At 37.4% G+C, this 24,354-nt stretch overlaps 1 protein-coding gene across 2 annotated transcripts in view; it reads left to right on the plus strand.

Annotated features, from left to right (window-relative positions):
• The window catches only part of Ints9 (integrator complex subunit 9), an 88,121-nt gene that overhangs the window by 45,165 nt on the left and 18,602 nt on the right, over nucleotides 1–24,354 (plus strand). For both annotated transcript variants that reach the window (XM_076853516.1, XM_076853517.2), the window contains 4 exons: nucleotides 2,199–2,319; nucleotides 2,959–3,093; nucleotides 14,366–14,477; nucleotides 17,280–17,460. In XM_076853516.1, the coding sequence (XP_076709631.1) occupies nucleotides 2,199–2,319; nucleotides 2,959–3,093; nucleotides 14,366–14,477; nucleotides 17,280–17,460 (549 nt within the window). The remainder of the gene's footprint in view (nucleotides 1–2,198; nucleotides 2,320–2,958; nucleotides 3,094–14,365; nucleotides 14,478–17,279; nucleotides 17,461–24,354) is intronic.

Genomic DNA, 24,354 nt, shown 5'->3' on the forward strand with positions numbered 1-24,354 from the left:
ATTATCACCCTCTCTGATCCCTAGCAGATCCCACTTTAGTCTTCAAGATCTAGCATAGAGTCAAGAAATCCTGATCCTGCTCAGTCCAAAGCAAGATTTTTTTTCTAGGAAGTGCAGCCCTAGGAGGTCTCATCCTGAGAATTTAAAGGGATTAAAACAGGGTAATAGGGCTGGGGATGTGGCTCAAGCGGTAGCGCACTCGCCTGGCATGCGTGCGGCCCGGGTTCGATCCTCAGCACCACATACAAACAAAGATGTTGTGTCCGTCGAGAACTGAAAAATAAATATTAAAATTCTCTCTCTCTCTCTCTCTCTCTCTCTCTCTCTCTCTGGAAAAAAAAAAAAAAAACAGGGTAGTAGGTTGGGTTCTTCCTCTAGATCCTCTAGAGCAGTGTGTGGCCATACAAGTTCAAAACCGTTGCTGTTCATTGAGGTGAATCCTTCTGGGTTGAACTTCACTACAATAGTATTGGACAGTGCATATGCCCCTGGAGCTGCAGTGCCTGTAATTGTTGAGACACGTGACAGCAAACATTCATTAGCATCTCCTCTGCACCAGACCCTTTCTATTCATTGTAAATAAGGGGTTTTTTGCAGAAAACTGAAGGGAAGATGACATTCTCCCCCTTTTTATAAACAGGACCCAGAGGTGAAGAGGTAACTCTGGACTTTAATCAAGACTTGCCTGGATATAAGTCCTTGTTTTTCCATCATTCTACTGCCTCTGAGAGAAATCTCTCCTTCCTAAAAGCAGCAAGTACAGGGCTGCAAAGGAGATGAGAAGAAGTAGCAGCACTGCGCTAGTAGCCTTATCCACTTCCCTGCACTGTGACATGCAGGCCAGGCCCTTCCCCAAAGAGTGCATGAGTGTGCATCTGGCCTAGATGGTGTCACAAACCTGAGAAAAATGAATGAACAATCTCTGTTTTAAGTAGGAGTAAGTGTTGTCTACCTAAAAGGTATATGACAAGAGATGGTGTGGGTTACAGGTGAGAGAGCCTGGCACTGGAAGGGCTCAGTATATAAAATACAGGTAGAAGCAGGACCAAATGAAGCAGGGCCTCATGTAAGCTATGCCAGGACCCTCTTGTTTTATCCTGAATGTGACAGTGAGCATCGATGATTGAGATGAGGGTGCGCTTATGGGGTCCTCACACCTACTCGATGTGTTTCAGGAGAGAGGAGAGACTAGTGCATACATTCATTCACCAGAAGTACTTTGACTATTTCCAGTGAATCTCAGGGAGGTCACTCTTACAGATCATTTCTCATACTAGAGCAAATGATAAAATGTTTTTCTAACAACACATTTTTGTGAGTATAAAGGGGTGTTCTGAGGCTGGTCTTAAAGGTCACAAATCATGCCTTATTTTCTTTTGTGCTAAGCCCCATCTATGTTAAATTCAGTTCTTCTCTCAGGACCATTAGTGAAGTTGATTTCATTTATTTTTTGTGAATAGGGAATACAATGTGAGATGTCAATACAAATGCTCAGGCAAGGAACATAGATGAGTGGTAGAGCACTTGCTTGGCAGGTGCAAGGCCCTAGGTTGAGTACTTTAATACAAAATAGAAACAAAAAAAAGAGCTCAAATAGAAATGCTCTATATTAAGATGTATGTGGTAAACCTTATAGCAACTATTAATAACTCAAATAGTGAAAATTATTAAAGAAATTAAAAGGCTACATGAGAAAACACTTATAATAAAAGATGAATAGAGGATCAAAAGAGATGTGAGACATATAGAAAAAAATAAGTTGGCAGACATGATCCAGCTGTATCACTAATAAAGTTAAATGTAAATGAACTGAACAATCCAATCAGATTGCAGAAATTAATTGACTGGACTTAAAAAAAAGAAAAGAACCTATACTAGATAACAAAATTGAGATTATAAAAGTATAAATGAAATAAAAAATTGTACATTTTTAAATCAACAATATGATAAATTTTTAGTTGACCCACACACACACACATACACACACACACAAAAATAGAGAACTTACATTTCCACTATCAAAATGAAAGGAGACAGTAGTACCAGCCTTACAAAAATAGAAATTATTATACTGGAACCCTAAAGTCACATGCCAATAAATTGGGCAATTTAAATAGAGTGGACAAATCCCTAGAAAGGAAAGCTGTATCACAAGAAGAAATGTTTGCCTCTTATATGATATTGTGATGCAATTACAGGCTCCTGCCTTCTCCTCTCAAAGATGCTGTGGAAGTGTCAACCTGGAGAAGATGCTACACAATGCAAGAGGTGAACTCTGCCCTTAGCAAAATCCAACTGGTGGGATATTCTCAGAAAATTGTGAGTGTTAATATTATTCTAAAGTGACTCATGAGTGCTTTCAATTCATATTGTACTTTGAAGGATCATTTAGTTCCCTTTTTAAAGTCATTCTGTTACCAAGAATCTTGTACAAAAAAAAAAAAAAAAGCACCTATTGTTTTCCTTCAGCCCTGCCATGTTTTTGCTGGTGTTCATTCCTAACCTTCACATTCCCTGTCACCAGCTAGTGAGGTAGTGAGTCAGGAGAAAGGAGAATGGCATCTCTCTTATCCCATCATGGGAGAACAACAGACACTACAAGTAAGACAGGGAACAGAGAAGGAGTTTGGCAAGGATGACTTGAGTTCTGACTAAATATAAGGGCTCCCATTTTTCCATTAGAATATCCCAGAGCCTAACACCTAACCCAAAAGGAAAATGCATCCTGAGTCCCTGGCAACTCAGTTGGGCTAAAACTCTCAGGTGATAAGTAAAGACAACAGGATTGCTTTTTGTGTCCACCACAGTCTCCATTGTCCTCCTGTTTTAAACTTTCTTGTTTACTTTAAAATAATTTCTATTTCTAAACTAAAAGTAGTATTTGTTTCTTTTTCTTACAAACTTATGTGCTCTGAAAGCATTGTTGAAACTTGTGGTTCTTTCTGTGGTTCCTTTTAGGAGCTTTTCGGTGCTGTCCAGGTAACTCCTCTGAGCTCTGGCTATGCCCTTGGAAGCTCTAACTGGATTATCCAGTCCCATTATGAGAAAGTTTCTTATGTCTCTGGATCCTCCTTGCTCACCACACACCCTCAGGTAATGATAAATTCTTTTTTAACAACTCAGCTTTGTGGTTATTTAACCTAGATTCAGAATGTATCCAGTGTACTATCAACCATTTTAAAATCTTTCTAATCTTGGTTTCTTCAGAGTATTCTAGGAAAGTTAGATTTTTAGAATCCCAACATTTAGTATTACATTTTCCTCAGAAAGAGTTCTGCAGCCTTTTAGGGTCACCTCTGAGATTCTGAGATGCCTCAGTCCTTCCAAAGACTGTAGCCTGATACAGAATACAACAAATTGTTTATTTACTCAGCACATATTAACTACTGAATACTTAATAAGGGCCAAGTGTCAAGCATTTATGTAAGTGTTAGGGATTAAGTCCTGACACCAGGCAGTCTCTGCTCGTGGATCTTATTATGTTAATTTGATACACGGGGAGATGATGAACAGAACATGAAAATAAATGAATAAATATGAGCAGTCATTTCGGATTGATACAAAAACAGCAAAGCAGGGTTTTTTCTAAAGCAACTGGGTCAAATTTAGATTAAACGGTCAGGGAAAGCTTCTGGAACCTTCCGTCTACACTGAGACCAAAAGGAGGCATGTGAAACTTGAGGGCAAAGCACTATAAAGAGATGATAAACGAAAGGCACTTAGAGCAGAACAAGCTGGGCATGTTTAAAAAGCAGAGAAGGCCATGGAAATGCAATGTACTACCTGCAGTGAACAGTGAGGCCCAGAAGAGCAGCAGACACCAGCTCTCCTAGAACTTTGTGAGGCATAGTGAAAAATTCCAATTTTATTTTAATATGTAGGAGGAAGCCATTGGAAAGTTTAAATTGGTCATTCATTCTGGTCCTATTTGGCAAGGAGCTAATTATATAAATATTGTTATGAATATAACACTTAATCCTTTTTAGGTATTCATAAAAGTTTCTTGTTCATTTCATAAATCCTGGTTCTCCCATGTCTGTAAGGTATGTTGGGGAGATGAGATAATTGACTGATGGCTACATAAACAACTTGTGAAAGTCCATATTCCATCGTGTTTTTTTAATTGGCAAATTTATGAACATAACCTCAAGATTTTATTATCTTCATAATAAAGTAAAAGATGAAGCTTAGAACTAGATCATTTGGCCATTTTTCTTCTTCTTTCTGGTCAAAACATTTGCATCTCTCTTTAATTGATAAGTAAAAGTTATATCTGATCTACAGCATGACATTTTGATACCCACACACACATTGTAGAATGGTTAAACCAAGCTAATTAACATGTTCCATTTTAATATGAGGGAAAAAATGCTATGTTCTGGTCTGGAATAATGGTGCTTTTCAGCTGCCATTCTGCATTGTTTTTCTTAAACCTTCTTTTATAACTTTTAAGTTTTATCTCAAGGTCTAGAGGAGACAAGTTGCTATTTTTTCCTGTAGCTAGCAGAATTCTAGGCTCTTCCCGCTTTTTGAAATCAAAAGCCCATCAGTGTCATCATAATCTGCTTCATTGAATCAAGATTTTTTATTGGCAACTTCTATCATTCTTGATATATTCTTCCATAAAAGACAGAAAGATGACTTGGCTGCCAACTCTTCTGGTTTGTCCTGCTTAGGTCAAAGCCTTTACAGTACTATTGATGTAATTTCCAGTAAATTATTTCTTCAAGGTCTATAAATTTAAAGGGAAAATAAGGTCTTGAAAGTAGTGAGCAACATACCTAAGTAATTAATTTTAATTTCTAGCTGGTAACCTGTGTTATATATTTAAAAAAAGAAAAAAATTAATTTTCTTTATCCATATTGTTGGATTCTGCATTGAGTTAATAGGGATAAGAAATGTTTTGGTTTGTAAAAACTTGATAATTTACTACTGTAGAGGCCAGCAAACTGTATCCCATCACCTCCTGTTTTTTAATGTAATGTTTTATTGTATTATAGCCACTCACACTTGCTTGTGATTTATGACTCAGTATGCCCTATAATGGTAGAGTTCTACTCTACAGAAAGGGTCTGCTAATCCTGGTCTACTTGAATGGAATCCTTACTAGCAAGGAAGAATAGCACAAGCTACTTATTTAATAAGCATAGACTTATGAGGCTTTGGATTAAGACTGAAGCTATAAGAAAGGAGACAAGGCAACATGGATAGGTCCTTAATTCAAGAAGTAAGCATTGAATGCCCACTACCTTCAGTGGAAAAAGATAGAAGTTAAAGGTTTTGTGCCTCGATGACCTTGAGAATGGCAGTAATTCAGTTAACAAGGAAGAGCTGGCAGGATGGTTATTTCTTTCAGAATGGGGTTGTGGATAGGGTAGATATGAATATGATAGACCATTAGACAGATGGAAATATGAGACTGGAACTGGATGTGAAGTCAAGTCTAGAAAGAAATTGGAGAGTCATCATACTTTTTAAAGTATATAAATAAAAGGCTGAGGGCCAAAGACTGAGCTTTTGGGAACATTTACCAGTAGACTTTGGAAGGAAGAAAAATCGTCCTACATAAGCATGGGTGAGAGGGAGAGGAGAATTGAGGCCAAAAAAAAGGAGAAGGAAGAAAAGAACTGGCCTTCACTGAGCACAAGGTCTCAGCATAATTGTTTTAATTGATCAACAACCATACTAAATTCTCATGTTCTAATATTTGTCAGTGATGATAATGTTATCTGCAGATAAATAACTGTTTTGTCAATTCTTTTCCAAGCCTATAGCTTTTCTTTTTTCTGTCTAGCTCAGCTCTCTAGTACCATGTTGAACAAAGTGATGATAGTGGGCATCCTTATCTTGCACTAGATTCTAAGGGAATGCTTTGTTATCTCTTCATGAAATATGATACTTACTACACAGTTTTAGGAGGGTTTTTTGTTTTGTTTTTTTAGATGCAATACCTTATCAAATGGTTTTTCTTAAGTCTGAGATAATCTTACCATCTCTGTTCTTTAGACTTTTTTTTTTTTTTTTTTTAGATGAGGTCTTTCTATGTTAACCCAGGCTAGTCTCAAGCAGTTCTCCTTCTTCAGCCTTCCAAGTAGCTGGGACTACAGGTGTGTGCAACCACATTCAACTATAATGTATTTTCATTTTGCCCTTCGTTTTCTTCTTTCCTTATATCTTTGAGTTTACTATGTTGCTCTTCTTTTAAAACTTATCTCATTGTTTCTTCTTGGCTTTTCCAGTAAATGTTTTTAAAGCCATGATATTCTCTTAGTATTATTTAACTCTATTAAAGTTTTGATATGCAGGGACTGAGGCTGTAGCTCAGAGGTAGAGCGCTCGCCTAGCACGTGCAAGGGCCTGGGTTCAATCCTCAGCATCACATAAAAATAAATAAAGAAAAAAAAAATTTTTTTTTAAAGTTTTGATATGCAATGCAGTGTCATTCATCTTTAAGTAGATCGTGACAGTTTATAATATTCATGATTTGAATAACCAAAGGTTATTTTATAGTATTTTTGTTGTGGTTCATCCAGTCTAGTAAGATTTAGGGTTAAAGATAAATTTTTTTGGTAATTCTATTTTTTTATTAACACATAATTAATTGTATATATTAAGGGGATTCAATGCAATATTTCCATACATGCAAATAGCATGCACTGATTGTTTCTGAGCACCTTTCTTTCACCACTGTCTTCCCTAACCTTTCCCAGTCTCTAATTATCATTGTTCTACTTTAAAGCCAACCTTTTTTTAGTTTTCAATATGAGAGAGAATGTGTAATGCCTGTCTTTCTGTGTCTGGCTTATTTCACTCGACATAATGTGCTCTAGTTCCATCCATTTTGCTGCAAATGACAGAATTTTATTTTTCTTTATGGCTGAGCATAATCTATTTTATGTATGTTATACCATGCTTTCTTTGTTCATTCATCTGTTGGTGGGCATCTAGGATGGGTCCATAACCTTAGCTATTATGAAGAGTGCTGCAATAAACTTGGGAATGCAGATATCTCTTTTGGATGAGATACCATCTCATTTTTTGTGTCATTTTCAGGATTCTAATTTTTTTGCATTATGATAAATGTATAGTTTTGTACTGAATTTGAATAAACTTCCTTTGAAACCAAATTATTTTTGTGAACATTCTACATAGATTAGAAAAGAATATGTATGCATTGTAGGGTAAAATGATTCCATATGTATTAATTTGCGCTTTCTGTGTTATTTAGGTCTCTTGTTCTGAAAAGGATATGTTATTTGTTGACTTTCAATATTTCTCCCTGCAGTTTCATCAACTATTGCTTTTCATATACTTAAGCTATATACTTGGGAAGCTATATGTTCATGATCATTACATTTTATGGGTCATTTATTCCTTTTATCAGGATGTTTTGATGCTTTCTCTTTTTTTCTCTATCACACTACATTAAAGGCCAACGGACTTTTCACCTTCCTTTTTTGCCTACTATTTTTTTCCATCCCTTTTTTTCTTTTCATCCCTTTATTTTCATTCTTTCTGTATCCCTGTTTAGTGGATCCCTTTTAGAAAACTAGTAAGAGACTTTTTTTTTTAATTTAGAGACTTGATTGAACCTGTGTATGTTTTTATAATTATTATTGTATTCAGCTTATTTTGGTCTTATTATATTATTTTTATTGATATTTGGTTTTTCTTTTGAGATGGGCTTACCGTGTTGCCCATACTGGCCTTGAACCTACTGATCTCAAGCTATGCCCCTGCCTCAGCTTACCAAGTAGCTGGCACTACAGGCTGGTGTGCATCTTGCACCTGGCTCAGGGTTTTTAGTTCATTCTTTTTTCCAGTCCTTTTTTGCCTAGCTTTAGAAGGATAAGTTTTCTTTTGCAAGTGTGGGTACATATTTTATTTTTATTCTTCCAAGTTGTTTCTTCGTTTATTTTCCCTATATCTTATTGATTTTTGTATCTTTCCCCCAAAGTCACAGCTTCCTCATGTGTCTCCCATCTTTGTTCTCTGTCCCTTGTCTTATCCCCTGCCCACCAGGTAAAATACTATCTAGTATTTTAATTCTGGGTTATTTTTCTTCTTTCAGGGATGCTTGGGAAATGTTTACCAAGAGGCTACTAATATAGTCAACCTGTGAGGCTTTGAATTATTAAGAACATTTTTCCTTTTTCATCACACTTAAATGATGACTATATAATTGAAGTAAAATTGGGTGGCTATATAACTGAAGGCAAAAGACCTTGCAAATGCAAAAAATATATATATTTATATTCATTTTCTACTTGTGTTCCTTGTCAGTCAAAAACTTTGAAACCATTCAGACTTGCATTCCTTAATGTAGGACAGGCTTTTAGAATTTTCACTTTTAGAATTCATAAGTCATTTTCTAAATTATTTTTTCCTTCAGTGTGTTGCAACGGGCTGTGAATTACCACCGATGGTATGGAGAGGGAAAGAAAAAGACAAAAATCTCACCCAAGCTCTGCTTACCATGATAGAGGCTACTGCCTGCCAGTGTCCCACTCCAGGAACCACCGTTTCCCTGGGAATTTATCCCAGTTCTGCTCTTATTTCTCAGATCCATCACTTGCTGTTCCTTCTGTCCCCCTGGATTACCTCCTGGGAGAGAGCCGGCAGCTTGTGTTCATTCACAGTTTTGTCAGAAACCATAATGGAGCTTTTGTATTTATTGTAGTAATTTTGGAAAAATATAAAAATCTTAGAGTAAAAATTATATTAGTTGGAATATTAAGAGGTAACTTTTTGCAGCCTGCTTTTTCTGTTCTTCCTACGCAGTGAAGTTTTTCTTAGGTCATCAAGTATCTACCACATGATGTTTGATGTCTGCATAATATTCCATCATGTGAGTAGACCATAAAGTATTTAATTATTCTTACTGTGAGACATTAAATCACGTGTTTTCTGAAAAACATCTACTGTAAGCTTTTGTGCAGACTCCCCAGAAAGAGTGTACAGGACACCATTTTAAAACTATAACATTAATAGCACAAAACAAGCAGTGCCTGTTGGAAAGATCCCATAGATGCATTGGCAGTTTTGATTATTAGAGCCAAAGCCTTCCTGGCTTTGGAAATCAGATTAATGAATTTGCTTGTGGCTTGTGAACCTGTATTTGAATACTAAATGTTATGTTATGATGGTTTGAGAAAGCAATTCAGTACTCTAATTTCATAGCTTCTTGGCAGTTCTGCCTGACCACAGGGATAGGACTTGAGTTTTAGATGTGAAAATCCATAGCATATTTCAGCAAAAGCTACATATACCTGGGCATAGAGATATTTAGTTAGTTAGCAAATAAATGGGGACTCTTCCCTTAAATGTAAAGGAACTCTTACAGTTGGATTCCTTGAATCAGGTTTTAGAACTAAGGCAATCACTGGGCAGATTGGTTTTGTTCTGTTTCATTTTCTATGTTTTTTCTTATTCCTGGATTTCCCTGGATGTTTGGTTGTTTGTGCAATACTTTGATTTGGAAGCTCCAAAAAGTCTGGGAGGCAGGAACAGCAGGGAAGCCAAGCTATAAACAGCCCATGTCAGTTGAAAAGTTGAGCTCAGTAAGCAAGTCCTTGAAGTGAGGAGGAAGAGTCTAGACAGCTTGCTACAGTTTGCCCACATCATTTCACACTTGCTGTCTTGTTTTTCTGGCTATGCTCTGCCTCTGTGCATAGTTTCCTTGTCTCCAAAAAGTGTGTATACTACTTACATACATTTGTATATTTACTGTTATTAATTTCCTCATTTAGTCAGGGCTGTTTCCTAAACCCCTCCTTTGATTCCTCAGAAAACTTGGAATGGAACCACCATTTGATTGATTCATCCTACTCCTTGGCATATGCTCAAAGTGCTTAAAATCAGCATACTGTAGTGGCAAGGCCACATCAATATTTATAGAAACTCAGTTCACAATAGCTAAGCTATAGAACCAACCTAGGTGCCCTTCTACAGACAAATGGATAAAGAAAATGTGGTATGTACAATGAAATCTTACTCAACCATAAAGAAGAATGAAATTATGGCATTTGCTGAAAATGGATAGAACTGGAGGCTATCATGCTAAGTGAAATAAGCCAATCCCGAAAAACCAAAGGCTGAATGTCCTCTCTGATACACAGATGCTAACACACAGTGAGGAGGGAATAGAAGTTCTTTGGATTAGACGAAGGGAAATGAAGGGAAGGGAGAGGGACGTGAATAGAAAAAACTGTAGAAAGAATTGGACATAACTTTCTTATGTTCATATGTGAGTACATGACCAGTTTTACTACACATCATATACAGCCACAAGAATGGGAAGTTGTACTCCATGTATGTATAATATGTCAAAAGAACAAATAAAAAATAAACCCATCCTTTGAGCAGTGGAGTGTGCTAGGCTGTAAGGGAACAAGGACAAAGAGATAGCACATTTACAGAAGTTACAATAGGGGTAGAAAATGTATACATACCAGAGTTTTCTCCAGGGTATAAATGAATAGTCCTGAAAGAGTATAAAGCCACTGATTATTATATGGTGCATCCCTTCCAGCTAGGAAATTGAGGGACCTCCTGGAGGGATGGGTTTTGAGTGGATCGTGGAAGGCCAAATATGGTATTGTGCTTCATGATCTCAAATGTATTTCTTTCTTTCTCTCATCCAAGAACTACAGGTCTTTAGCTTTTTCACTCATTACTTCCTTTCTGCCTTTAAGCAGATCCTAGAACTATTAATATAGAAAAGGGCCTGCAGGTTACTCTGCTTCCTTGCCTAAGTACTGTTGGTTCTACCTCTTCACTCTGATAAGATTTCTCACCGATCAATTCATCCTGTGTACCCTGGCTTTCCTGTTTTACCTCCTGTGTCTGGTTTCACATTCTCAGTGAATTCACTTTCTGTACTTATGCAGTGATCAACTTCTGGCCCTTCTTTTACTTTTCTCTCTTCACAGCATCTCACGGTTGCATTGGACATTGTCAGTCAGTCTCTTGTTGAAATTCTTTGTAGTCTTGGCTTCTGGAGCAACAGTTTTGTTATTGTTCTCTTATTATTCTACTTGATCTTTTGCCATATTGTTGGTCAAAGTACAGTTAAGCTATCTTTTCCAACCTACTCATTTCAGAGAAGGTAGTTCCTTTCTCCATTATGTCTTCTCTCTTCTGTGTCCCTCTTCCCCTGTACCTTGTGGCATCTTCAGCTTAGTCCTCAGCCAGCTACTCTTTGCTCACTCTTTTTAAATTGACATCTTATTAGCTACTTTGATTGAAGTACCCAGCAGATTCCAAGTACATCACACTCCACTGAGTGTTTTATCTTTTAGCTCTCCCCAGAAAGTTTGCAACCTGTCAACATTGGACTTACTTGCCTCTTTAGTATTTAAATCATTGCATCTAACATGATTCCCTTAGATTACACGTCTAATTTCAGATTTTGAAGTCATCTTAATGTCTTGCTCTCTACATTTCCCAAACTGTTCCTAAATATCTGTTGGTTATTTTTCATGATAGTTCATAGATCTGCTTCTTCATCTCCTTAACTTTTTCTTTTTATGTCTTAAGTGTCCACAAGGCTCTTTAAAATGTCTCCCCTATTTGTTCTCACCCACTGCCTTCATTATCTTCTGTAATTATTACCAAAATGCCATTCCTTGCTTCAAACCATTGATTTCTTATTGCCTATTCTGTGAGTCTGCATGATTCTAATCTTTTTGGTCTTTTATCAGTTATACTTTGTTTTTACTGATACCTTTTTTCACCCCAAAACAGATTTCTCCCTTCAAGCCAAGTGAATTCATGTGATATCCACAGATATCTTGCTCTCTGTCTGCTCCCATACTCTCCCACAGAGGATGGCTTATTCTTCTATTCCTGACATCTACTGTACCACTTCCCATATGGACACTCTCACATTTCTCTTTCCCATCAGACCATGTTCTTTTCATGCATTCATTTTCGGCAATTTTATTTAGTATGTGCTACGGCATTTTACAAGGCAGTAGGGCTACAAAAGCTTTATAGTCTATAGGGACATAGGCAGTTAGAATTCAGTGTAGTTAGAGAGAAAGCATTGGATGCCCTGGGAGCACATGTATGAGGGACATCGTAAGAGAGGGAAGGAAAGGGTGTCACAGAGATACTGTAGATACAGTGAGTGACCTGGACTATCTTAAATTGAGTCTTAAGTTCCATAGCTAAAGACGATAAAACCAGAACCCAGACTTCATCTGCCAAAAAGACATGTATTACTGACCTCACTCAACCTGGTACAGCCTCTAGTCTACATTTTTGGCAGTTATATACTCAGTGTAAACTCTTTAATTTGCTTTATATTTTGTATGACTTTTGGGGAAAAAAAAGAATTTATTATTATACGTGTTTTCAACTAGATTATAAACTTCTAAGGCCTAGGGTCTTTTTCTCATTGCTAATGCAAAATGTATAATAAAATCATTGTAGGACCAACATGGTGGCCACAGCATTCTTGGGCTTAGGGCTTTTTATGCCAATGCCTAAGCAAGCACTCCATCCCTTAGCCACAGCCCCAATCCAGGATAATTCATTCTTAAACTTTTTGGGTCATGGCTCCACCTGACAACTCAATTATAAATCTATGGGAAAATGTATATAGGCAAACACAGAATTGTATATGCCATCTCAGGGCCCTTTGAGATTTCCCATCAGCCCTGGGTGTCATTATTGGCTTCTTCTAACAAGGGCTGTATAAAACTATTGCCATTTTAAGCTAATTATGCTATCCAATATGATACTTAGTCCCTTTTGTCCCCATTCCAGATTCCTTCTGGTACATATAGGAAACAATCCCAGGCTTTATTACATATCTGCTGTTAAAAATCATTATATTTTACTTCCCCTTCTTTCCTTCTGTGAAAATAGCAGAATTGTATGTATTTGTTAGAGAAATAGATCAGTTCTGCCCAAGCAGAAGAAAAGCTGCATTAGTATATATCTGGGCAAAGGAGAAATAGAAGCTATTCACATGGTCATTTTCACCATAGGATTTTTTCTGATTACATATTAAATAAATATTTTTTAATGTTACGAAGTAGCTTATAACACATGTTATTTATGGGCTCAATCCCCAGTACCAAAATAAAATAATAAAGCCCAGGTTATCTGTGCTTATATAAAATGCTAAAGGAAAATACCCCAAAAGGCCTGTATACTCAATAACAATCCGGATGATGGGACTTTCCTGGACTATTTGGAATGTTATTTCCTTATTGGAAAATGTATTAGTGGCACAGACAGAGGAAGAATAAGACTTCTTCATAAACTGTGTTGTAGGGTTTTTTTCTTCTATTCCTGTGAAGATTTTCAGTAGAAGTAAGGAAAAAATGTGTTACAAGATGAAAACGTTTATGAACTCGCCAACATCTCAATCTGTGTTTTTGGGTTTTGTTTCCAGTTGGAATCCTGGTTTATTTAGAAAAGATAGTATTTTTTAAATGGTCTGAAAATAATCAAATTCAGATTATACAGGGTGAAAATAAATCATAACATCATAAGGATCACATTGTCATGTGCCATAGGACTTCACAGTTTATGAGAAGATCAAGTGTGTTAGCTAAGGGAGGTGGGTCAAAACATAGTCCTATTACATAGGAAACCAAGCTTGGAGACTGGTGGAAGTCATAGGGCTAGTCATGAAATTAGGAGTAGACTTAGGTTTCTCTCTAATCCAGCATTCTCCCTGGCTCCTCTGCCAATAGAACTTAAGGTAAAGTACCTCGCCTCCTCAAGTCCCCACTCCATATTTCCATAGTGTAGGCTTACTTCCTGTACTTCACAGAGTTCTTTTTGAAAATCAAATTATATAATTCATTAGTTTCCAAAGTGTGATTACCAAGTCAGCAGCAGGAGCATCTCCTGGGAACTTGTTAGAAATGTAGATTCCCAGGCTCCAACTGAATCAGAAAGTCTAGGGGTGGGCCCAGCAATCCATGCTTGACAAACCTTGGATGAGTGTGATGCACACTGAAGTTTGAGAACCACTGAAGTTACATGTAGATGGCATTTTGAAAATAATAAAGCATAATAGAAATACAAGATGAATTAATTGAGGTAAACATACATATAGTGAAATAATGATCTTCAACGTACAATTCTCTAAATTTTGGTGTGATCACTACTCCAATTAAGATGGAGAACTTGCTCATCACTTCATAATGTCCCCATACCTCTTCCTGTCGGTTCCCATCTCCCTAAGCGACTGCTATTCCATGACAGCCTTTTCATTATAGATAGTACAAGTATTTGATGATGGGTTGAACAGAGAAAGACCAATGTCATATGGTCTTTTCCTCTGTTATTTATAGATAATATTCCTTTTAAAATTACTAAGCATAGTTCTTGGTTGTTTTTCAGCCCATGGACCAAGCTTCCCTCAAAAACAGTGATGTGCTGGTTTTGACAGGACTTACCCAGATCCCCACTGCAAACCCCGATGGCATGGTGGGAGAGTTCTGCAGCAACCTGGGTATGGAGGACTCTCAGATTTGGCACTGGGTGATACGCCTTTGTTTTTTGGTACCTTGCTTTGTAGTATTCTTTGCCCCTTTCTTTCCTAGTCACACACTGTGGTATCTCTTTTAAGGGCTCCCCCTTCTGCTTGCTTCCATCTTTCTTGCCCATCCTTCAGAGTGTACTGCTGTCAACAGGAGCAGTTCTAACTTAGCTTAAATATGAAGGTAAGGTTAACAGTGGTTGTTAAAACAGTAAATTAGAGTCATTAGCACTTTATAGAACAAATATTCAATGTTTTCTCACAGATTTTTATTTAATCCCTTTGCTTTTTGGTGGGATTTGGTAGGGGAGTGTTTACAGGATTGCAGGTGTCAAAGAAATAAAGAATAACATCTTTGCTTTGCAAATTATAGCACAGAAAAGACCATTACACTTTGAATTCACAACAGTTATATAATGAACAAGTGTTATTTTCCCATTAATGTTTGGGGGTTTTGTGGGGGGAGGCTAAATTGAGAGGCTTACGGGGTGTTTTCTACCTGGAAGAAATTGATTTGTCTTTGTATGTAATTTATCAACAAAATGTAGGAATCCTACGTTTGTTTTAGAAAAGTAGGTTGGTTACTGACAGTTCAGGCTAATGTAACAAAGTATGATAGAATAGATGGCTTCAGTAGTATATATTACTTTCTCACACTTCTTGTCTGGGAAATCTGAAATCCATGTGCTAGCTTTGCTGTTGTGGTGAAAGCCCTCTTCCCACTCACAGATGACCACCTTCTTGCTGTGTTCTCCACATGGAGAAGAGGGGAAATTCTGATCTTCCTTCCTCTTCTTACAAGGGGACAGATATTTTATCATGGGGCTCCACCCTCATAACCTCATCTAAATCTGATTACTTCCCAAACTCCCTACTTCATACTTCGATCATATTGGAGATTAGGGCTACCATATACACTTAGATGGAGGAGACACAACATTTTGTCAACAGTTATCAAGAAGAGTTGACGCGCTCAAACCATTTACCCCTAGCAATTTTAAGTGATATTACCTTTGCTGAAGGAAAAAGAAATGGTTATGTTCTCTGTTTACACGGAAAGCACTGTTCTTTGAAATTTTTACCCAGCCATGTTAATAATCATAGTCTGCTTTTGTTCTTTGCTGATATTAAACCAGATGTAACTTATTCTACTTTGCAAAATTATTGAAGTGATCTCAAAAACAGTCTTGGGTTTGTGTATTTGTTTATAGTCTATAATCATAGACTCAAAGCAATTTAGATTGGGTAAGGAAATATATCCAATCCACTGTCTCTCAAAGTGGGTCTGTTTAACCACCTGCCTCAAAAATCAGTGGCATCACTTATTAAAAATGCCAATTGGAGGCCCTACCACAGATCTAGTAAATTGGTATCCCTGGGGAGAGGAGGACCCAGAAGGAAGTTGCATGTTCAGCATGTTCCCTTGGTAATTTTTCACAGACTAATGCCTGAAAGTCACTGATCTCTTTCATTCCTCTCATAACTCGTGAGAAAACTGAGGCCCAGCAAGGTTGTGGTGGCTAACCTGTGATCATAGAGCTTGGAGCAAACACGTAGGACTAGAGCCATTGCTTTTGAGCCATGATGACTGAGATTGATTTCTTTCTTTCTTTCTTTCTTTTTTTTTTGGGGGGGTACTAGGGATTGAACTCAGGGACACTAAACCACTGAGCCATAGCCCCAACCCCATTTTTAGTTGTACACAATACCTTTATCTTGTTTGTTTATTTTTATGTGATGCTGAGGATCCAACCCAGGGCTTCACACATGCTAGGCAAGCACTCTACTACTGAGCCACAACCCCAGCACCCCCAGCCCCATTTTGTAGTTTCACTGAGTTGCTTAGTGCCTTGTTAAGTTGCTGAGGCTGGCTTTGAACTCACTATCCTCCTGTCTCAGCCTCCCCAGCTACTGGGATTACAGTGTGTGCCACCATGCATAGTTCTGATATTGACTTTCCCCCCCATCATGTTGAACTCTAGTAGCAGGTCCCCACTTCTCACATCACAGCATCCAAGTAAACTATTCATTAGAGTGGGAACAGAGGAGGACACGTGGCATTAGGACTTCAGGTTCTGAAGCTAGGCATGGTGGAGCACACCTGTAATCCCAACTGCTCAAGAGGCCCAAGGAAGGACTATAGCGATCAGTTCAAGGCCAGCCTGGATAGCATAGCAAAACCATGAGGTTCTACACCTCAAAATCATATCAATTTGTTTTGAAAACTAATGAGAAAAACAAACTCAAGTATGCACTTTGTGTTTTTCAACTAGTCGTACTTGAATACAATTATAACCCATACATTGCAGTTTCTCATTTGGTAACTTAAAATGTGAGGAATTTGTCTTACAGACATTAATGAAAGAAAACTCCACTGAGTAAAACAAAAACTTGGCCTGTTTCCTTATAGGTCATTCAACTGTGGTCAGAGACCTACCAGAGACTAATCTAGCAAATGTTTTAAGCAGGATCTAAAAAAAGAAGGAACTTGAAGGTTCTGTCCTGCAGTGCAGCTGCCTTGGAACTTTAAATCCCAAATCCTTGATTGTGTACTTTATTCTCAGGGACTTAAATTAGACAGTAATGGAAAAATCTGCTCTTAGCCTCTAGATTCCTCCACTTGGGTGCTGTTCTTCATAAGAAGCAGACTTATTATACATATGAGTGAGTTATAGTCACAGAAGTAGGAAAACAAATGCAAATTATTTTTCTAAGTTAGATTATAAAACACATCCTTTTGGTAATGTTTTCCCCCTCTGGCTTCAACTTTTCTAGCTCTCACAGTTCGAAATGGAGGAAATGTGTTGGTCCCCTGCTACCCTTCTGGAGTGATCTACGACCTCCTGGAATGCCTGTATCAGTACATTGACTCAGCCGGCCTCTCCAACATCCCCTTCTACTTCATCTCCCCGGTGGCAAACAGTTCACTTGAATTTTCCCAGATTTTTGCCGAGTGGTATGTCAGCATTCTGAGTTCTATTTGATTCAGTACGTTCAAGCAGTAAGAGTGATAATGTTATTTTTTCTCACATTGCTATGAAATTTTCATTTTGTTGTTTGTATGTGTCTGTGATGAGAACATTGTATTACTGAAAGTTAAATCTGTTACACTGCTGGAGTTTAGAAGAATAATTACCAAAGAGGGAAGAATGCAAGAGGATTAAGCCTCTACTTCAAAGTCAGTACCACCCAGGTGTTGGGGCACATGCCTGTGATCCCAAGGTCAAGGCCAGCCTGGGCAATTTAGCAAGACCCTATCTCAAACTGAAAAAAAAAAAAAAATGACTGGGATGTCACTCAGTGGTAAAGCTAACATCACCCAAAAGAAAAAAAAAGCCAATAGCAAAAACATTTTCTACTTCTGCGTGTTTCCCTGTCTGCTACAAAGTGAAGTTCCATTCTAAATCTTTTTTAAAAATTTCAAGCCCAAGCTCATGTTACCAAATCTGATAAAAAAAAAACAATTTTTTTTAAAATAATTCTTGTTTATAGACTTGCAAATTCTTTTTTTTAAAAGAGAGAGTGAGAGAGGAGAGAGAGAGAGAGAGAATTTTAATATTTATTTACTTTTTTGTTATCAGCGGACACAACATCTTTGTTTTGTATGTGGTGCTGAGGATCGAACCCGGGCCACACGCATGCCAGGCGAGCGCGCTACCGCTTGAGCCACATCCCCAGCCCCAAATTTTTTTTTTATTTCAATAACACATGTGACAAAACCATGTTTTACTACAGCAGAAAATTATTTGTTCATATCCTCAGGTAGGTTAAATTATTCAACAATATGAAATCATTGAGCCTTTTTAAGACTATCTAGACTACATGTTTGGACCTTAACTCCCAAAAAAAAAAAAAAAAGAGGGAGAGGAAAATAGATTTAATTTAATTTTACAGAACATCATTTCCAAAAATTCAGGAGCCATGAGAAGATACATAATGTAGAATATGTTTAATCCTTTTTTAAATAGTGGAGTAACCAAATGAACAAGACTTTTTAAGCTTCTCATTAAAAAAGGAATTTGTTTGTGATTCTTCCTCCCACCCCTGTGTTTTAAAGTCCATTCTTTTTTCATAGTCTGTCTTCTATATCTAAACTCTGCATTCTCTGTCCATGTGCACACTGCCCATCTTTGTTCGCACATCTATTGCTGCTTGTTGGCACTCACTGAATTTTATCCTTTGTGCATAGGGTACCCTCCACAGAGGAAGTAATCTTGAATAATTAGTAATCTGCCCTGAGTGTCACTCACAATTTAACAAGCATGTTAAGAATTTCTTCATCTGTATCCTTAGTAAGGATATCACTAAAACACTCCTGGGCCAGCCCTGTGGAACCCTGTAGACGGTATCTTCACTGGTTGTGGGGCTTCAAGTCCAGCCTTTAACCAACACATATGGTTCATGGTATTGGAATATTTTACTGGATTAAGATCAGGACTTGCCAAGATAAGAATACTGTAGGATGTTTTTCTGTTTTTGTTTTTGTTCAGATATTTGTTAGTTTCTTGTCTGTGTAATACATGTTTACTATAGAAAAAAAATGAAAGGTACAGAAAACAAAAAAAACATTAACCCATAATATTGCTATCCAGAAATAATTTATCACTGTTAACATTCTGATGTGTTACATCTTTCTTTATAGAGATCATGCTGGATATCTAATTGTGACTCCTATTTTTAAAAAAATCAATTAAATCAAAGCATTATAAAATATTAGAAGACTTTTTTTTTTCCTAAGCCAGTAATGTTCTGAACCCAGGGGCACTTAACCACTGAGCCATATCTGTACCTAGCCCCCTCTCCTTTAAAAAAAAAAAAAAAAAATTATTTGAGACAGGGTCTCACTAAGTTGCTGAGGCTGGCTTTGAACTTGCCATCCTTCTACCTCAGCCTCCTGAGCTGCTGGGATTACAGGTGTGTGCTACGATTCCCGGCAAGAACACAATTTTTACATGACTGAAGTATGATATAATTTTTATGTCATTTGTGAATGTATAATTTGGTTTACTAATTTTTTATTGAATGCAAGGGCTTTTCTTGTTTCTTTGCTTTTAGTAATGTTCAATTAATATTCTGTGTGTATGTGAGGACATCTGGTTTGCTTGAGGTAAATGACTAAAAGTGGAATTACTGGAACAAAGGATATAAATATTTTTTAATGTTCATTATCTGAATCTAAATTGCTTTCCAGAAAGTTTTCTATGTAAATTATTCCCCTTTTTTCCCCCCCATTACTTCTTAGAGGTTTTTTACTTCACTTATATGTTTGAACTCTTTATGTATATACCAAAGATATTAACTTTTTTTATAATTCTTTTTTTCCCATTTTGACATTTCATTTTTAATTTTACCTGATTTTTTTCCTGTTTTTTTTTAAAGTCAGTACTTTGGAATAATTTTAGACTTAAAGAAGAGTATAAAAATAATGCAGAGTTCCCATATGCCTTTCACTCAGTTTCTTGTATTGTCACTGGCTCACAAGGTCATACACATTAGCACATCATTAATTAGACTCCCATCTTTGTTCTGATTGCATCAAATTTTCCACTAATAACCTCTTTGCTTCAGGATTCATCCAGGGTGTCATAGTGCATTTAGGCCTTTGGATTGTTTTTTGGGTTTTTTGACAGAATTTTCTTTTTTAGTTTTAGTCTCTTTTGCTCTGTCTTCTTTTGGTGTTATATTTTAAAAATTCTTTCCCCTATTGATGTCATATGGCTGAACATACTTTCTTTCAGTTTTATTATGATTTATTTTCTTCTTTATTGCTCCCCCCTTAACTATTTTATCTTGAATTTGTTTAGTATGAGAGGAACATGAAGTTTATTTTTTTCCCCAAAGTAGTCAACTAATTACATGCGCTAGTAGTATTTATTGAATAATAATAATTAATAATAAAATTTTTTTTCAAATAACTTTCTTTATTAGAAACATTGATACTAAGTGAAGGAATGAGGTTTGATCCCAGGAAATTTTGATCTATAGATTCTCTGTTTTTAATTTTTCATTCTAATTTGTTCTATATATGACAGCAGAATGCATTACAATTCATATTATATATATGGAGCACAATCTCTGCTTATATACAAAGTATATTCACACCATTTGTGTCTTCTTCATACATATACTTAGGATAGTGATACCCATCTCACTCCACCATCTTTTTTTTTTTAACCCCCTTTTCCTCTCCCTCTCCCTCCCCTTTGCCCTATATAGAGTTTGTCTAATCTTCCCATGTTCCCCCTCCCAACCCCACTATGAATCAGCCTCCTTACATCAGAGAAAACATTTGGTATTTGGTTTGGGGGGATTAGCTAACTTCACTTAGCATTATATTCTCCAGCTCCATCCATTTACCTGCAAATGCCATGATTTTGTTCTGTTTTATTGCAGAGTAATATTCCATGTGTATATATACCACATTTTCTAAACAGGTCGGACAGAAAGGAAGAATAGGTTCATAAAGCAAGGATGATTAGTTTGGTCTTGCCCCTCGAGGCATTTGTGGTACATATATAAATGTGAAGTATTACCAGTCCAGGGATCCGAGAAGCCAAGCTGTAGTTACAGGTTGGGATGTCCTTGATCATGGGGTTGTTGAAGCCACAAGAATGAATGGGACTGCCTGGGGAGAGGAGTTGGTTCAGAGAGCAGTGGCTAAAAGATGGAACTCTAAATAGGTCCAGCTTTTTAGGGGTAGGTAATGAGGATTTTGGAAAAGAGGGAAGAGGGACAGTGAAAGGAGAGAACAAAAAGTTGGCACAGATATTCTTCCCTTGGTGTGATTCACACAAACATGCTTTTATCCTCCCCCAAAAAAAGAAGAAGAATTGAGAAAAATAGTTTCCTTGTATAAGCTTTTTACGCAGGGTGAGCCACTCTCCCAGCTCAACTCTGAAAGTTCCCCGGGAGCCCCCAGTTCCTTTCCCCCCACGTCTGAAAACCAGTATTTCTCAACCTGGGCCACATTTTAGAATCCTGTAGGAAACTGGAATCAGTCTAAGCCAATTTAATTGGTTTTAGGGCAGCAAGACACTGGGATTTTGAGAAGCTCTGCCAGTACCCAGAGATTGAGAACCACTGTCCTATTCTGAAACAAGTTTACCACACACTTGGTTTGTATTTGTTCCTATTTCACTTTGTTGTTCTCTTTTATACAACCCAGCTGCAAAGCACTCTTCCCAGAATAAGGTTCCCAGTTACTTATATGGACAGATGCAAGCTCCATACTGGGATTAATTTAGCAGGTGATTGCTGTGGAGGCATCAGAGGCCTTGCCCCAAGCCAGGACCACCACTGCCCATTCTGAGGGCTGTGCTTCCTCACCTTTCTGTTCCTGTGAGAGTTGCTCTGGGCAACAGCCACAGACCCAGCTGCTTGCCTAAGTCTGCTGCCACCCACTCTGGCTCCTAAACTTTGTGGTTCCCTGTCTCGGGGAGTTCTGCTCTGACCTCTTCAACCCACTTGGCACGTTAGAAGCCCAGCTCCTTGCTGTCCTAGTGTCAGCCCCAGCTCCAAGACAATGGCACAGTTGCTTCCTTGGTTGATTTGTTTTTACAAGGGGTGGAAATGAGAGGGAATGGTTCCCAAAGACCTCACTGAGCTTTTATTGACTAATCAAACTTGCAGTACCTGGGGTCTGGCTGTCAGGAAGAGGAGGGTCTCTCAGACTCCCAGTTAGAGGTGATCTGGAAGCATCATTTATTCTTGGTTTTTCTGATAACGCAGTAAGTACGGATCTTTTGAACTCCAGCAGATAGCCCCAGAAGAAGCAAATTGATTGGCTCTTTCGGCTTCTCTCTGAGAAGGGTGTAAGTGTCCCTGTTGTACCTACATGATGATAGGCATGACAGGTAGGGAAGCTGTTAGCAGAACTGGCCACAAATACTTTGATAGGTGGGTTTCAAATCTCCAATCAGATTGTAATCTCTTTTCCATTGTTAATCTCTCCTAATTATTGCATAATATCTTTTTGAATCAAACACTTGTATTTATCTCTCTTCCTGCTTTGAAATAGAACTAGCATCTATTTAGATATTATAAGGTGCCTCTCAAAATTACATTCCTTCTGTATTTTTGTCTGTTTCCCGAAAAAATTAAAAATAAAGTGATCTTTTTCAAATCAAGGTTAAAGGAAACTAATAGTAAGAAAAATTAGGGACTCTGTATGAAGTTAATAACAAAATCCAAGCCCTGAAGTCCTGAACCATCACTTTCAGACTACTTTCCCTTGCATTCTTAGAGTGGGGTCTAACAAGCATATATCGTATATATGCTTGCCAGTTTTTAAAAGTATCAGACCTGTTCAACACTCCCATTGATTTGTTAGTTGTAACTTTTGCCACATTTCCTTTATTCAGGCATATCTGTATGTTTAAAAGTCATATCTGACTAGGAAAAAGCTTTAAAAGATTGCCTGAAGCATCCAGTGTCTCCAGACTTAAGATCCCCTCCAGATAGTTAGCAGTGCTGCTATTAATGAAACAGTACATGTGCAAAACAGCCATGTCTCAGAAAAAGATGACTTTCGCCTCAGAATTGATTGCAGCTAAATGCAGTATGGTATCTTGGACTGTATCCTGGAACAGAAAAAGGATGTGAGTTGAAAAACTGGTGAAATTCAAATAAAGTCTGGAGTTTGTTATTGTTTATTAGTAAGCTGTCACATATCAATATTAATTCCTTAGTTTGATGAATGTGCCACCACTTGATAAGATGTTGACACTGGGGACACAGGAACTCTGCTACCTTTTTTTAAAAATATTTTTATATTTATTTTTGAGTTGTACACAATACCTTTATTTTGTTTGTTTATTTTTATGTGGTGCTGAGGATCGAACCCAAGGCCTCACACATGCTAGATGAGTGCTCTACCGCTGAGCCACAACCCCAGCCCCAGGAGCTCTGCTATCTTTGCTGTAAATCTAAAATTATTCCAGAGCTAATTTATATCTTTTAATAAAGAATTTATTCTGGATTATTTTATTTTTTTTGATTTTTTTCATTTTATTCTAACTAGTTACATATGACAACAGAATGCAGTTCAATTCATATTATACAAATAAAACACAATTTTTCATATCTCTGATTGAACACAAAGTACAGTCACACCATTTGTGTTTTCATACATGTACATAGGGTAATGATGTCCTTCTTATTCCACCATCTTTCCTACCCCATATCCCCTCCCTATCCCTCCTTACTACTCCTTCCCTTTTGCCCTATCTAAAATTCATCTAATCCTTTCATGCCCCTCCATCCCCATTATGAATCAGCATCCTTATATCAGAGAAGACACTCAGCATTTGGTTTTTTGGGATTAGCCAACTTCACTTAGCATTATATTCTCCACCTCCATCCATTTACCTGCAAATGCCATGATTTTATTCTCTTAATGCTGAGTAATATTGCATTGTGTATATATACCACATTTTCTTTGTCCATTCATCTTCTGAAGGGTATCTAGGTTGGATCTATAATTTAGCTATTGTGAATTCTGCTGCTATAAACATTAATGTTGCTGTGTCCCTGTAGAATGCTGTTTTTAAGTCCTTTGGGTATAAACGGAGGAGTGGGATAGCTGGGTCAAATGGTGGTTCCATTCCAAGTTTTCCAAGGAACCTCCACAGTGCTTTCCAGATTGGTTGCACCAGTTTGCAGTCCCGCCAGCAATATATGAGTGTGCCCTTTTCCCCACATCCTTGCCAACACTTACTGCTGTTTGTATTCTTAATAGCTGCCATTCTTATTCAGGAATTTTAATGATTTAAAAATACATATGCTCACAAGAGACATCTGTCCTGAATGCTTTTCAGGCATTGACTTTTATTTTACTCACAGAGAAATTTGT

Source organism: Callospermophilus lateralis, chromosome 4, assembly GCF_048772815.1.
Source record: "Callospermophilus lateralis isolate mCalLat2 chromosome 4, mCalLat2.hap1, whole genome shotgun sequence".
Taxonomy (NCBI): domain Eukaryota; kingdom Metazoa; phylum Chordata; class Mammalia; order Rodentia; family Sciuridae; genus Callospermophilus; species Callospermophilus lateralis.